This window comes from Pelecanus crispus, chromosome 4 (genome assembly GCF_030463565.1).
Source record: "Pelecanus crispus isolate bPelCri1 chromosome 4, bPelCri1.pri, whole genome shotgun sequence".
Lineage (NCBI taxonomy): Eukaryota > Metazoa > Chordata > Aves > Pelecaniformes > Pelecanidae > Pelecanus > Pelecanus crispus.
In genome coordinates this window covers 36,206,003-36,219,716 of record NC_134646.1, presented here as the reverse complement: position 1 = coordinate 36,219,716, position 13,714 = coordinate 36,206,003, and the positions used below count along the sequence as shown (strand labels likewise).

The following is a 13,714-nucleotide window of genomic DNA, read 5'->3' as shown; positions in this document are numbered from 1 at the left end:
CACCCCCAGCCTCTTGTGTCCCCCAAATCACTCCCCTCCAGCAGGACAAGGAGCAAAAACACACGCTGCAGGCAAGAGTGGTGCAGGTGCTTAAGCAGTGGTGCAGGTACAGCTTCTTTAGCACAGGTTTGTTAGGGTGTTTGTGCTTGTTTGAGCCTGCTGGGCTCTCCCATGGGTTGAGCACTCTCCAGCTGCTTGCCTGTGCAGCACAGCACCCTGGTCCCACTGCCCCTCCCTGGAAAGCACCCCCATCCGCCAGCCTGGTCAGTGCATCCTGAGAGAGAGAGCAAGGAGCATCCTCCTCCAGCCTGGAGCCTCTCTGCCGGACACGCTGCACACAACCAACCCTCTGACAGCGGAGTTCCCCAGCCCCCAAAGCTGGAGCAGGGGGAGCTCCCAGGAGCGGGGGATGTCCTGCTGCGGGTGACCCGCTCCCTGGGGCGGTGAGGCTGTCAGAGCAACGAGGCATCCGCTGTGCTCACCCAGCTCTCCCCATGGCCAGCCGTGTAGAGAAGCCTGTTGGCAGCTGGCACCCAGGTAGCCGCAATGCCTTCATCAGTGCCATCTTCCCAAAAGAAGCAAAACCCGGGTTGCTAAAGGGAAAAACATTTTTTAAGTTAATTGCACAGGGCCCCTGAAGCCGCTCCCCAACACCCGGCAGCCAGAGCAGAGGACCGGTCTCCGTTATGTCCCTTCCCTGTTCACTGTCACTCTGCAAGTCACCTTGGTCACCTGCCAGTGCCACGGGGTTCCCACAGGTGCCCCGGGGGCTGTGGCATGTGCTGCAGGGAGAGGCCCCATCCTGCTCACAGCCCTGGAGCCTGCGGCGATGCCCCAGCAGCTGATGGTGCCACGGTCACCTCTCAGCAGACACCCACAATGGATGGCCCTGTGCCACCCACCCAAACTGGTCCGACAGAAACCACAGGGACCGCTGCCGGCTGCACATCACTGCTGCTGCAAGGTAGGTGTGGGGGCCAGGCACCTCCTGCAGCCAGGGGCACCCTCCCTGCCCTCACAGTGAGCAGCACCCATGGGTTGCCCAGCCTGGGACAGCACAGGGAGCACATGGTCCTTGTCCCTCACGGTGAAGGCTGAGGAGAGCGGCTGGGCTTGATGGCCATGCTACAGGCTGGTCTGTGCCCATGCTCACCCTGCTTCAGCCCCTCGCTCTCCTCGGGGTAGGCCTTTGGGACAGCGTGCCTGCAACTGGGAGAGCCACGTTGGTTGCATGCTAGTGGTCTGGCAGAGCTCATCCCTGCTCCAGGGAGGGATAACATCCTTTCATTGACCTGTATACGAATATTTGAGTCAGCGCTTCCAAAACCAGGCAGCTTCAGCCTAGAGGTTCAGACCAGGATGGATTTCAGCAGGTATTTTCCAGCCTCCTGCCTCCCTGACTTGCTCCCCAGAAAATGCACAGCCATCCAAATCTCTGGAAGGGCACTCACTCCCCTTCACATCCCTCTGGTGCTCCAGGAGTGGATTTGCGTGTCTCCCCTAGCCTCTTCCCTGCCTCTCACCCATGCCAGAGCCCATGTTTCCCTGGGCTCACGTGTGTGATGCCCTGCCGCTCTCTCCGCATGCTAGGGCATGATCTGCCCACAAGCAATGGCAGCGCTGCTGAAAAGTCTCCTGGCAAGGAACTGCATGTATCAGTGCCTGGTTTAGTCACTTCGAAACAATCTGGTTAGTAAGAAGGAGAGGAGGGAGGAAGACTGTACCCCAGGCAGAGACTGCACATAGAAATACCAATGAGATGACACTGTTGTCTGAGAAGTATTGGAGGAGCAATAACTGGAGGAGCAATAAAACAACGTAGTTTCCATCCACACGGCTGTGTCCCATGGACAAAGAAAAGGTGGGGATCTTACTGGAAGTCACATCTGATTCGTATCTGCCTGGCCTGAATAATTTCTGATGCTAGGAGAGACAGGCTGAACCCTGCCCTCTACAACAAAAGGAAAATGCACAAAAGAGAGCGCAGCTGCTGCAGTTGCTGAGCCTGAGCGGGCAGCAGGCAGCCCTGCTCCAGCAACAAGGGCAGCAAGGAGCCGCCCGTGCCCACCTCCTCCTCTTCCTCCTGCCCAGGACATGATCTGAGCACTGTGTGCTGCTGGCTCTTGGGCTGCAGCTAGTGTTGCTGCTCTCCCAGGCCAAAACTGATCAAAAGATCCATGATTCAGTCAGGTTCTTGTGTTTTGGGGTATCCGACAAAGGCAATTGTTAGCTGCACCCTACAGAGCAACCCATCTCTTACGCTATTCTGGGGCAAGTGGGTTTTTGCAGGCAGAAATCTCATCTGATTAGCTGCAAGAGTTATCCTGTGAGTCAGTACTGGCTGGTTAGGAAACTCTTCTCTAACTGAATGGAAGCCAAAAAATTCTGTAAAGCCTTGTTTCCAGCCACATTTTTTGGGTTAGTAGCCAGAAAACCCCAGCACATCAGGAAAAAAACACTGGAAAACAAAACAGAAGATGGCTTTTGCGGTTTTCTTTTGCATTGGTGTGTTCAGGGGGAGAAGGGAAGGTTTTGTTCCCTCTTTGACAATTGGGCTGGGGGGGCTGTCTCTGGAAAGCACACATTTTTTAACTGACATACTTAGAAAAATTTAAAAAATCTGTGCTTAATGCCCAGAAAAGAGGTGCTGGTACTAAGCCTCATTTTCAGGAAGGAAAACATGGCAAAATTCAGGAGAGGGAGATGCATGCAAAGGAGGCAGCATGAACGAGTCAGAAAAGCTGAATTATATCCCATTCTCTCCTGATGGCTTCACAAGTTGCTTCCCCCCTCTCCTCTTCATCTTTTTTCCATCCTGTCTCCACACAGCATTAGAGGGACAGCATTTGGGCCAGGAGGGCCATGAGCTATGTGTCCAATGCCCCCCCACAACATGTTGCCATAGCGAAAGCACTGGGTGATATTCAAGCCTCTGCAAGAGGGGTCCAGAGGAGTGGGATGCTGAACACGGGCTGCAGCTGCCAACTCCTCGCTGCAATGCCACAGAATGCTGCAAAATTGTCAAATGCACATCACAACATCTGTATTTCTTCCCCTGTAAGGAGTTAAACTCTGTGATGGGCCTGGATGCACCCTGCATTTTGTTTCTATTTAATCTAACTCTCCTGACAAAGGGGACATCCTCTGGGGACAGGATCTCCTCATATCTGGTGAAGCATAAACTCCAGCAGTACTCTGACCCTCTCCCAGGAAAAGAAATGGGGCCTAAAAGATTTCAGGATGAGAAAAGCATTAGCATTTGCCAGCCAGACACAGATAGATTTGTGACGTGACTTTCACATTGTCACTGCAGGACTCCCAGCAGCTCTGAAGCCATTTCAGTGGCATGTCTCAGCCTGAAACATGTCGCTGCCAGCGCTCCCAGTGCAAGTCTGGACTGGGTTCACAGGCTAAGGGAAAAGAGTTTTTTCCACATTAAAGACTTTCTCTCTGTTGACAGTAATAAACGAGGGAAGAGAGGAGCCGATCCTGTTCCCGCGGGCCAGGTTACTCACATTTTGCAATGCTTGGGGCACATGCATGGAAGAAAATAAAAGACAGCATACAAACATAAGAAAATCCTTCTGGGCCAGACTATCTTCCCTTCTGTGCTGTCTCCAAGGGTAGCCAAGAGCAGGTGCCAGGGCAGAGCAGAGGCATGGGGCAGGTAAATAGCAATACCCACCAGAGCTCCCCCAAGCACATGGCAGTATGCAATTCAGGACCTCTGCCTGAACCTCCCACACTGGGTTCGAAATCCAGGGCTATGTCCCACTGCAGGGGTCTGCTCCAGCCCCCTTGAATACACCCCAATCCCCCCAGCCATGGCTGCTGGAGCCATCCCATTGGAGGTGTTTTCCAACCTGTTTGCCCCCACACATCGCTATCTATGCTCCTGTCGCTTAGCACCGGTGATAAACAGGGCATATCCCCTTGGCCCGGTGCCTGCCCAAGGCATGCAGGATCAAGTTTTCTCCCGAAAACCTCCTCTGGCAGCCACTGAACAGCACCACTTGGTTTACAGGCAGTGAGGCTACCTGTAGCAAAAGCACTCTTGTTTGATCAACGACATCCTGCTTAGGAAAATTGGCACCGGTCTGCCTGCCCTTTGGCGCAGATGTCTTCGCAATCCCCTTGCTTTGGCCCGTGTCTCCCCCCACATTACAAAACCACTCAATCTTCAGGATGGTTTTGGCTCATTTCTAAACATATGGCAGATTTCTTGCCTGGGTTTGTCCAGCCACTTCTCCCCAGGGGCAGGGCTGCCTGCCCCTGGCTCCAGCTAGCTCCACAGCTTTTTGCATCCAGCGCCAGTTTCCATTTTCCTCCAGCAGATAATCTCAGCCATTGCAACCCATACTCAGTTTCTCATGAGCCCTTTCTCCAGCCCCTCTGATTTTCCAGCATCCCCTTCCAGCTGTCTGTGAGCTGAGACAAAGTCAGCTCCTCCCCACTGCACCCCACCCCACAAGATGCATCTTTTTAAGCTGCTGTCTAATGCTTCCAGCCCACCCCGCAGGGGACTGAAGGCTCCCAGGCACTTTAATTGAGGAGAGTCTAGGTCTTTGGCAGAAGAGGATGCCCTGCCTTCCTCCCCATCCCCAGCCATGTTCCTGCCCTGTGCCTCTGCGGGCACTCGGGCTGCAGCAGCAGGTCAGATCCAGGGCTCAGCCCTGCCCCTCTACCCAGCCTGGAGGGATCGATCACAGGGCTGGCTAAAGTCACAGCAGAGTCAGGAACCTTAAACCTGGACAACTCATTTGCAAGGGACTTAAGTGAGATGAGAAGCCAGCCCTGCACAGCAGCGACTGCAGCAGTGCTCCATCAGCAAAGCCAGGAGCGGGGCTGCCCGCAGCAGGGGAGCAGGTCGCAGCCAAGGGGACAGTGGTGGGGGCCCAGGGACCCCAGAGGGGCACGCAGGCTCAGCTGAAATGCCGATGAACGGCTGAGCGCAGTTTCCCCCGCACCCTGCCTTCACCCTTCAAGTACCCCTGGAAGAAACAGCCCCAGCGGCCCTCGCCCAGGCCCGCAGGACGGCATCCCCCAGCCCAAAGCGTGGCAGGATGGGCCCCGACGGCTCCCCGTGCCACCCGTCCGGAGAGTCCCGCAGCGCGTACAACCATGCGTTGAGCCCTGCCAAGGAGAGTGGATGCCAAACCTGAATTACCAGCCCAGAGAGTGGCTGTGGATCCCGGGAGCTCCTGTGATTTGCGGCAGGTTTTTCAGGTCCCCGCCTGTCACACACACACGCGGATACTTAAGCAGTCACCCAAGGACCTGCGGGGTTCTTGTTTTACACACTTCTGGTTCCTGCCAGCTCCAGGTAAGCGCAGACTTTGAGCTGGGGGGGCTGGGGTGGATTTGCAGTTGGGGATGGGGGTGGTGGTGGAGGGAGGAGCTGACCTGCGCTTACTGATGCTGGGGAGGTTGGAACAGCACCCAGCAGGGCTGTGGTGGGAAAACTTCATGCCTGGGACAGGGAGAGGGGCACACAGGCAGGCAGAGACCCCAGGCTGGGGGTACCACAGGGACCTGCCTCTGCTTCAGCAGCTGCTGTGCTCTTGTTTGCTTTGTTCCCATCCAATATTATCTTCTAAAAGGCTGAACGGGTAGTTTACAGGATGCATGACAGGTGTTTTTTCCTTATTTATGGCAGGGGCTGGTTTATTTTTAAAGCCTCCGTCCCACCTTATCCTGTGCGCCGTGCCGGCTGATGTTATCCACAGCCACCCCACAGCAGGAGGCCGAGCAAAGCTGGGGACGGGACACGGCTCTGCAGCAGAGCAAGGGAGCAATGCTCGTTTGCATTGAGAACTGCTATTTTGATCCCTGCAGTGGCAGGAAATAGCTGCAAGCTAAAACCAGACGCAGATGCCTCCAGTCGCATCCCAGCTGAGACAGTGGGGAGAGCACTGGGGAAGGGGTCAAGAAACTCAGCAGGGGCTATGGGGCCCCATCAGCTGGGCAGGAGCTACTGCTCAGAGAGCTTTCCACGGGCTTTGGGTGCAGTAAATCGACAGAAAGCTGCACAGCCAGCCAGCTATTGTGTCTGCCGTTCAAAAAAAGCAAAGCTGAGCAAACAGAGATCATGTATTTTCTGGAAAAGTGACTGCTTTCTGCCAGGATAGTAAGTGCTGACTGCAGTAGCAGTGCTGGGCAGGCATGCTAGGAGACAGAGGGATGTCCTCTCCCATCTCAGGCCAGAGCTGGGGCCCCTGCTAGTAACCCCAGGGTGTCTCTGGGGAGCTGGGTGCAACCACAGGACACGGGCAGTATAATTGCGGAGAGACGTTTCTCTCCACCCCACTGCTCCTACCTCACATCTAGGTCCAGTCACTCAGGGCCTTGTCCAGCTGACTTCTAGAAATCACCAAGGATGGAGGTGCCCCCACCTCTCTGGTCCCTGTCCCCATGTGGGACCCCCCCACACACACACTATGAAGATTTTTTCCCTAATATCGAATAAGACTTTCTCTTGCTGCAACTTGTGTCCGTCAGCCATTGCCTTTTGTCCGCTCACTCCAAAGGGGCCCTGGAGGTGCACTGAAATGCCCCATCAGCCAGGCTAAGAGCACCAGGTGCTGCCTGCACAGCCTCCCTGCACACAGCAATGCTGGCTGGAGCCGCCCGCAGCCCCGGCAACCGATGAACCCCTTGCAAGCTTCAGCTGGTGGCTGTTCCCACATTGCTCCACCTAAAACCAAGACACACATAGTCAGAGCCAAGTGTGAATTCCCCAAGGCTCTTTAGCTTGACACGTAGGACGGAGCTTGTCACCGGTGCTGTGGTTTCGCTGTGACAGTGCATCTGGCTTTGTCATTGCTTCCTGGGTGAGTAACCCCCGGCCACCGAACTCTCATCCCTGTGCTGCACAGTGGGGACAACAGTGGGCATGGGATGGCTCACAGAGCTGAATGACGACCACAGCTCTCCAGCCTTTCTGAAAGCTGAGTAGATAGTTTACATCCTTTGCACTGAAAAAGCCATTTTTTCCCAATGCCTGCAAAAATTTAGGCAGAAAAAAAGCAGAGAGCAGCAGTGCTTTGTAGCAGCTAAGCAAAACAGTTGTGATTCTCTGTATTTCTGCTAGGCTTTAAGAAATGTAAGCAAGAAAATCAACTCTCCTGTACAGGGGAGAGGTCCTGTGCAGACTGAAGGCCAGGCTCCAGGGCTGGGCTTAAACGGGGCTCCATTTAAGTAGCACATAGGTGAGTAGCGGTCCAGATACAGCCCATCAGGACTTTTAGGGACTCCTGGTACCCTCAAGTCCTGTCATATACCCCCAATTTTTAGCACCCAAGAGGTGCCAAGTGCTGGGTGCCACATGCTGCACGGGGCCACACGGTTCCTGAAAAACCTCCAGGGCCCAGTGAATCAATGTGCGGAGACCTGCAGAACCCTCCAAGACCCCCAGGGTTTTGACCTTTTCCTGAAAGCCATCTCACAGCCTTGAGCATTAGGTACTGTTCTCCCTCCAGAGCAGGGGCAGAGGGGAGACAAGGAAAAACCATCAGGCATCATATCCTGTGTGGTGGGGCACCCTGAGCTGCCAGCAGGTAGAAGATACTGTGTCCTACGGGGAAAAGCCTCAGGAACCTGGAGATTATCAGAAACAGCTGTGAAGTTGAAACATGAAAGCTGAAGCGCGTGTTCCCTATGCAAATCAATGCACACACATCAATGTATGTTAATGCAGCAGGCTGCAAACAATGATTTATAAACCGCCAGGACGTGTTGCTGCTGGTGGCCCAGGCTAGATGCGTGACCCAGAGGTGATGAGGAGCCCTGTGGTGGCTTTCTAGGAGAAGGGCAGGTGGCTCGGAGTTGATGTGGGGTGCTGATCAAGGAGGGGAGGAAGGACTTGTGGCCTGAGCCTGGCCTCATCTGCACTTTGACCTCATGGAGACCCAGCAGCCACAGTGCTGGAGTCCGGGGGATCTTCTTCTCCCCCTGCGTCATTTCCAGAGGTAGGTAAGCAGCATTCACCTGGCCCCCACCAGCTCACACGCACGAGGGACCGAACTTTGTCTGCTCCCTTCCTATACGGACACCTCTGAACTGAGCTGATGCCAGGAAAGCCCGGGCAGCTGCTGCTGCACACGTGTGGCTGCAACACTCTGCAGATGAGGCCAGCTTGGCTTGCAGCACCTGGGGTTAAAGATGGTCTTTCCCTGGTCCATCCAGCCTTACGCAACCGCTGTGTTACAATCAGTACTTACCAAGTGATTCAAGCAGAGTGGGCTGTTTCACAACCAGCCCTGGTCTATTTATAAGCCCCTACTCAAATGCCAAAGGATCCTTTTATTAGTCAAAGGAACCTCCTGCAAACAAGGCTCAGTGGGGCCTTTGGTTTTTGCGGTAAAGCTCAAAGAAGAGGATCTCTCCAGCCTCTCGTGAATAGGAGAGCTGGCTCTCTGCAAGCTGCAAGGCAGTTTTGGAGCTGAGCCCCATCCCAGAAGTGCTGTCAGCAAGTGAGAGCCCTGGGGCATTCAGTACACCCCAGGGTACCGAGTGGGTTAAGGTGGGTTATCCATCAACCAGGAAAGCAGTTAGGTTTAAAGTCACGCAGTAGGGGTGCAGCATGATGGAGGTGCCTGGGTTACACCCCAGAGCCAAAGAGAAGGAGAATCTGGACTGCAAGGTAGAGGCAGGGCAGGTCTGCAGCTGGGGGGATGGCCCAGAGGAGTCCCACGGCCGGCCAAGGGCTCCTGGCAGCACTGAGGACCCAGCAACACCAACCGGCCCGCCTGACGGAGATGGGCCAGGCAACTCGGACAGCAGGAGAGCAGATCAAGAAAGGCCACATTTTTGCATCCAGCTCCTCCCCTGCCAACACCCCACAGCTTGGTTTCGGAAACACCAAGATGATTCAGTGTCAAGGGACTTCTGCATGTTTTGCGGGGGCAACGCCTTGTGTCTTAGTTGACCAAATCGGCAGGCTTGACCCTCTGCCACATGGGAGCAAACTTGGAGCCATGCAGAAGAAAGGTGTGGGACTTACCCAAGGTGTACTTACTTGTTTCGCTTGTGCTTTTGTGCCAAGCCTGCCAGAGATTCGTGCAAAGCACAAGTGGGACAAACATTACTCAGGAGGAGAATGTGGGCTCCTTGCTTCTGCCGTTGCCGGGAGCACCTAGCAGTGATCACAGTCGAAGGCAGTGAGTGCTTGGGCAAAGGACATACACGGGATACGGTTCTCCGAGGACTGACCCTTCGCTTATACACTGAAAAGCAAACCAGCAAACAGTTCAGCCGTGCTCAGGAACAACATGACTAACTGTTTATGCCTATGCCTGATAACATTAAATATTAGTAAAAACAAAGCAGCTCACCTGCTCATCGCCAGCTTTGCGTGATGTCTGCCCATGCTGCTAGGAGGAGGACCAGGACATTGATCAGGAGGGAAAATGGGGTGATTGCTGGGTCCAAGCCCATGCTCCCAAAAGATCCTGCATCCTCTGGTTTGTGATTCCCCTGCACAAACTTGCCTGGTGGCTGGAGAGAATTAAAAAAAAAAAAACAAACCACTAGGCTGGATGCCAGATACTGTCCCCTCACCCAGAAGATAAATAATGTTTTTTAATTAATGTCTTTAAATTAACTCCCCCCAACATGCCCATTGCTGTGACCTCACTCCCAAGTGACGCCAAGGCCTAAATACGGCTGTAAACAGGAATCGTCCCCACGGGAGTCAAGCTGGCTATAAATACAGCAACAGGGGAGTGCTGAGCAGAGGACAGGCTGCAGTTTCCTGCCAGCAAGGGATGGTGAGACAGCTCAGCTGGGTGCTGTTGGTGTGCAGTCGCCACAGTGGGGAAACTGAGGCAGGAGCTTCTGGGGGGCTGGGGCTCCTGGCTGAGCTCCCCAGCATGCGTTTGGGAAGGGAGGTGTGCCCTGCCACGGCCAGAGGCCACTGGGGAGGGGGAGCTGGCAGGGATGGGAATGGCAAACCTGGGGCTCAGCAAGTGTGGCCCCACTGGCCACTCCCAGCTTGGGCAATGACACTGGCTCCTCTCCTCAGTGCCTGGCCCCATAGCCTTGCCCCAGGAGGAGATGGCCACGGAGAAGCCAGTGACTCCCACTGAGGAGCAGCTGGAGATCCTGGAGTACAACTTCTGCAAGGTGAACAAGCACCCTGATCCCACCACACTGTGCCTCATCGCAGCTGAGACCGGGCTCTCCGAGGAGCAGACCCTGGTGAGTGTGCGTCCCTTGCCCCCACCTTGGCACCAGCCCGGCTCCCCCTGCATGCCTCTGTGCCCCACACACTCTCCCTGCATCTCCTGCCTGTCCTGTCCCTGGCTATCGTACCCCCTGCATCCTTCTGTCCCCCCACATGCTTCCTACTGTTCTCCCTGCACCTCTCTGTGCCCCGTACGCTCGCTACTTACACTCTCTGCACCATTCCACACCCCACATACTCCTTACTGCACCCCACGCTGCACCCACAAGTCTCCTCTGCACATCTGCAACCCTCAGTGCACGCCCAAGCCCACACTGCACCCACAGAGCTCTACTGCACCACCGCACCTCCCTGCACCCCACCCCTTACCCTGTAATTGCAGCCCCTTCATCCCACAGCCGTGGCCTCCTGCATAGCAGCCCTGTGCCCCACTGGGATCCTTGCGCCTCCCCTGCCCAGGAGCCCCATCCCCAGCCTGGGTTTGGAGACCAGGCTAGTGCTTCCCACAGCCAGAACAAGGGCACACGCCGAGGGTCACTGGCTGGCTGTGGAGCCCTGAATATACAACCCGTGCATGCTGTCCTTTCCTTCCAACTCATTTCTGATAGTCTCGGGTGCCCAAACCACTGCTGGCTTTACGGTCTGAAGAAACTACAGTCATTTTAATAGTCTCAGGTGCTGAAACCACTGCTGGCTTTATCGTCTGAAGAAACTACAGTCATTTTAAAATAGATGCAACTCCTGCAGATGTGCTGTGGCACATGCTGTGGTTGAAACCTGGGCATGAGCCAACAATGTGCGCTCGCAGCCCAGAAAGCCAACCATATCCTGGGCTGCATCAAAAGAAGTGTGGCCAGCACAAGGGAGGTGATTCTGCCCCTCCGCTCTGCTCTGGTGAGACCCCACCCGCAGTACTGCGTCCAGCTCTGGAGCCCTCAGCACAGGACAGACATGGACCTGTTTGAGCAGTTCCAGAGGAGGGACACAAAAACGATCAAAGGGATGGAACACCTCTCCCATGAAGAAAGGCTGAGAGAGTTGGGGTTGTTCATCCTGGAGGAGAGAAGGCTCCAGGGAGACCTTATGGCCTTTCAGTACTTAAAGGGGGCCTATAGGAAAGATGGGAACAAACTTTTTAGCAGGGCCTGTTGCAATAGGACAAGGGGTAACGGTTTTAAACTAAAAGAGGGTAGATTTAGACTAGATACAAGGAAGAAATTTCTTGTGATGAGGGTGGTGAAACACTGGAACAGGTTGCCAGTTCCATAGAGGCGGTAGATGCCCCATCCCTGGAAACATTCAAGTTCAGGCTGGACGGGGCTCTGAGGAACCTGATCTAGTTGAAGATGTCCCTGCTCATCACAGGGGGGTTGGACTAGATGACCTTTAAAGGTCCCTTCCAACCCAAACCATTCTATGATTCTATGATTCTATACTCAGGCTGTGCACACTCCAGCTCACTGCAATTAGCTAGTTCAGCATCCCCAAGCCCAGATGTCAGGCAAGTTTGTCAGCCTCTCCAGGAGACATAGAGGCCTCCAAATTTCCCTCCACAGGGACAGGCTGCCACTGTCTGGGACGTCCACCAAGACCTGTGCTCCATCTGGCTACCTGCAGGCTACCCTGGGCTTCAAAAGCAAACGGCTCCTTCCCAATTCCTTCAGGCTGTGGTGCAGCCATTTTTGATGCAGGTGTTTTATAAGCTACTAGACCCATAGCAGCATTGATGGGTATAGAGAAGAAATCCAACCCACTGAAAAGTTAGCAGCATTTTTGCAGAGAGCTGCCAAGCCTGGCTCTCCCTAGGCAAAGCCAAAGGGATATGAGAGCCGATCAGGCAATGCAGGCATTTAGGCTGTCCTAGGGAAGGATGCTGGTACAACATCCATTGCACTGATAGTCTTTGGCTGGAGTAGAAAAGGACACCCCTCCTCTACTGTGCTTTGGTGACAGGCAGGTACAACATTGCACGGCTTGTTTCAGGCAGCAAGGAGGCAGTACCCCTGAAATACCTTTTCCTCCTTAGAAACGGCACTGCTCCATTTTTTTTCCTAAACCAAGTTGTAAACACAGGCCATATATGTCCAGGACACCTCTGGAGGCGTCTTAAAATCTTTCCTGATAGCCATCTTTTTCCACAAATCCAGGGTGCTCCTAGAGATCTGGAGATGAAGGTCATGTTAGGGACAGGATCAAGACTGGGATGGTGAGCTGCAAAGTGCCTGCATTGCGTATGACACAGAGAATCATCGCTCCTGACATCTGGAGTGCTTTATTGGCTAGATATAGAAGCCATTTTAATAAAAAAAAAAAAGTAAAAATGAGATGCAAAGAGGTACTGAGTCAACAGGAGACAATGGTTTAGGATAGGAAGTGAAATTTTTGGGAGGAGGCTAGGCAGGCAATCATCTGACTGGACGTGGTCCAAGGCAGTGCTAGTGCAAGAGCCGCTTGTAGAGAGCACCCTGTGGTTGTATCATTACAGACCACAATAGCTTCAAAAATAGCCATGAACAAATATAGCAACAAAATGAGCACCAACAAAGCAAATCACGGGCATATTCCCAAACAAAAGGCTGAGCTGTGCTTCCGGCACACATGAGTTTTATCTCATCTTACAGGGGTAGTGTGGCTTTATCCAGCTGCATTTTATCTAACATTTGAAATTGTGGCTGTGTTGAAGTAGCATCAGCAGCTCTGGGAGTTGGCTTAGAGATGCCAAGTTACTACAGAATCACGTAGCCATGCATATTGCTTGAAGACTAATAGAATTTTTAACCCATTTAAAAAATCTATTTGTTCTTAAATTTGCTGAGAGCCACTGTGTTGTCCCTCTCATCCTTTCTGAAGTAGTTCAGCTTTTGATTCCTGTCATTTTTGGACCTGCAGTGATTGTTTTACTGCTCCAGCCATTTAAACAGACACCATCCAGCAGCTCCTTAGCCACTCTCTTACTGTGTTTGCAAGAAAAACCTGGACTCACAGCAACAAAATGAGGACTCACCCATGCTGTCAAGGTCTGAAGCAAGCGAGAGAAATGAGTTGGAAAGAGGTGCACACATAGGTAACAAGACTGTTTGGTCAGGAGCAGCTGTCCTGCTGCCTGTACTGCCTGGGAACAGTGCAGTGCCTTGCTACAAGACAGCAGTGCCATGAGTTTCTCTCGCGTGGTCCCAAGTGCTGACCACCTCTGCACCTTTAGCAAAGTTATTCAGAGGGTTTACTCAGCCCAGTGCACTCAGTCTCTGGTGTTTTGGGTTTTTTTTCCTCCAGAAATGGTTCAAGCAGCGCCTGGCAGAGTGGAGGAAGTCTGAAGGGCTGCCCTCAGAAAGCGGGTCTGTCAGAGACTAGAGGATGCTGCTCCGATCCCCATGCCCGCTGTAAATGATGGTGAAGCTCTTCAGAGTGGGTTTCCTTGGGATTCTTCTGTTGCAATAGGTTTTGAGATACAAAGTAATACCCTGCTATTTAACATAATTTTTATTTAAAGTGTACATAACCAGAAAAAAAAGTATTATATATATATGTGTG

General features: G+C 53.5%; 1 protein-coding gene across 1 annotated transcript; it reads left to right on the top strand.

The window, feature by feature from the left end:
* Positions 1-10,037: 10,037 nt before the first annotated feature.
* HOPX (HOP homeobox) lies at positions 10,038-13,538 on the top strand. Its single transcript, XM_009481645.2, has 2 exons — positions 10,038-10,197; positions 13,457-13,538. Exons 1-2 carry the CDS (start codon positions 10,054-10,056, stop codon positions 13,532-13,534), a joined length of 222 nt encoding a protein of 73 aa, XP_009479920.1. The 5' UTR covers positions 10,038-10,053; the 3' UTR covers positions 13,535-13,538.
* Positions 13,539-13,714: the final 176 nt, after the last annotated feature.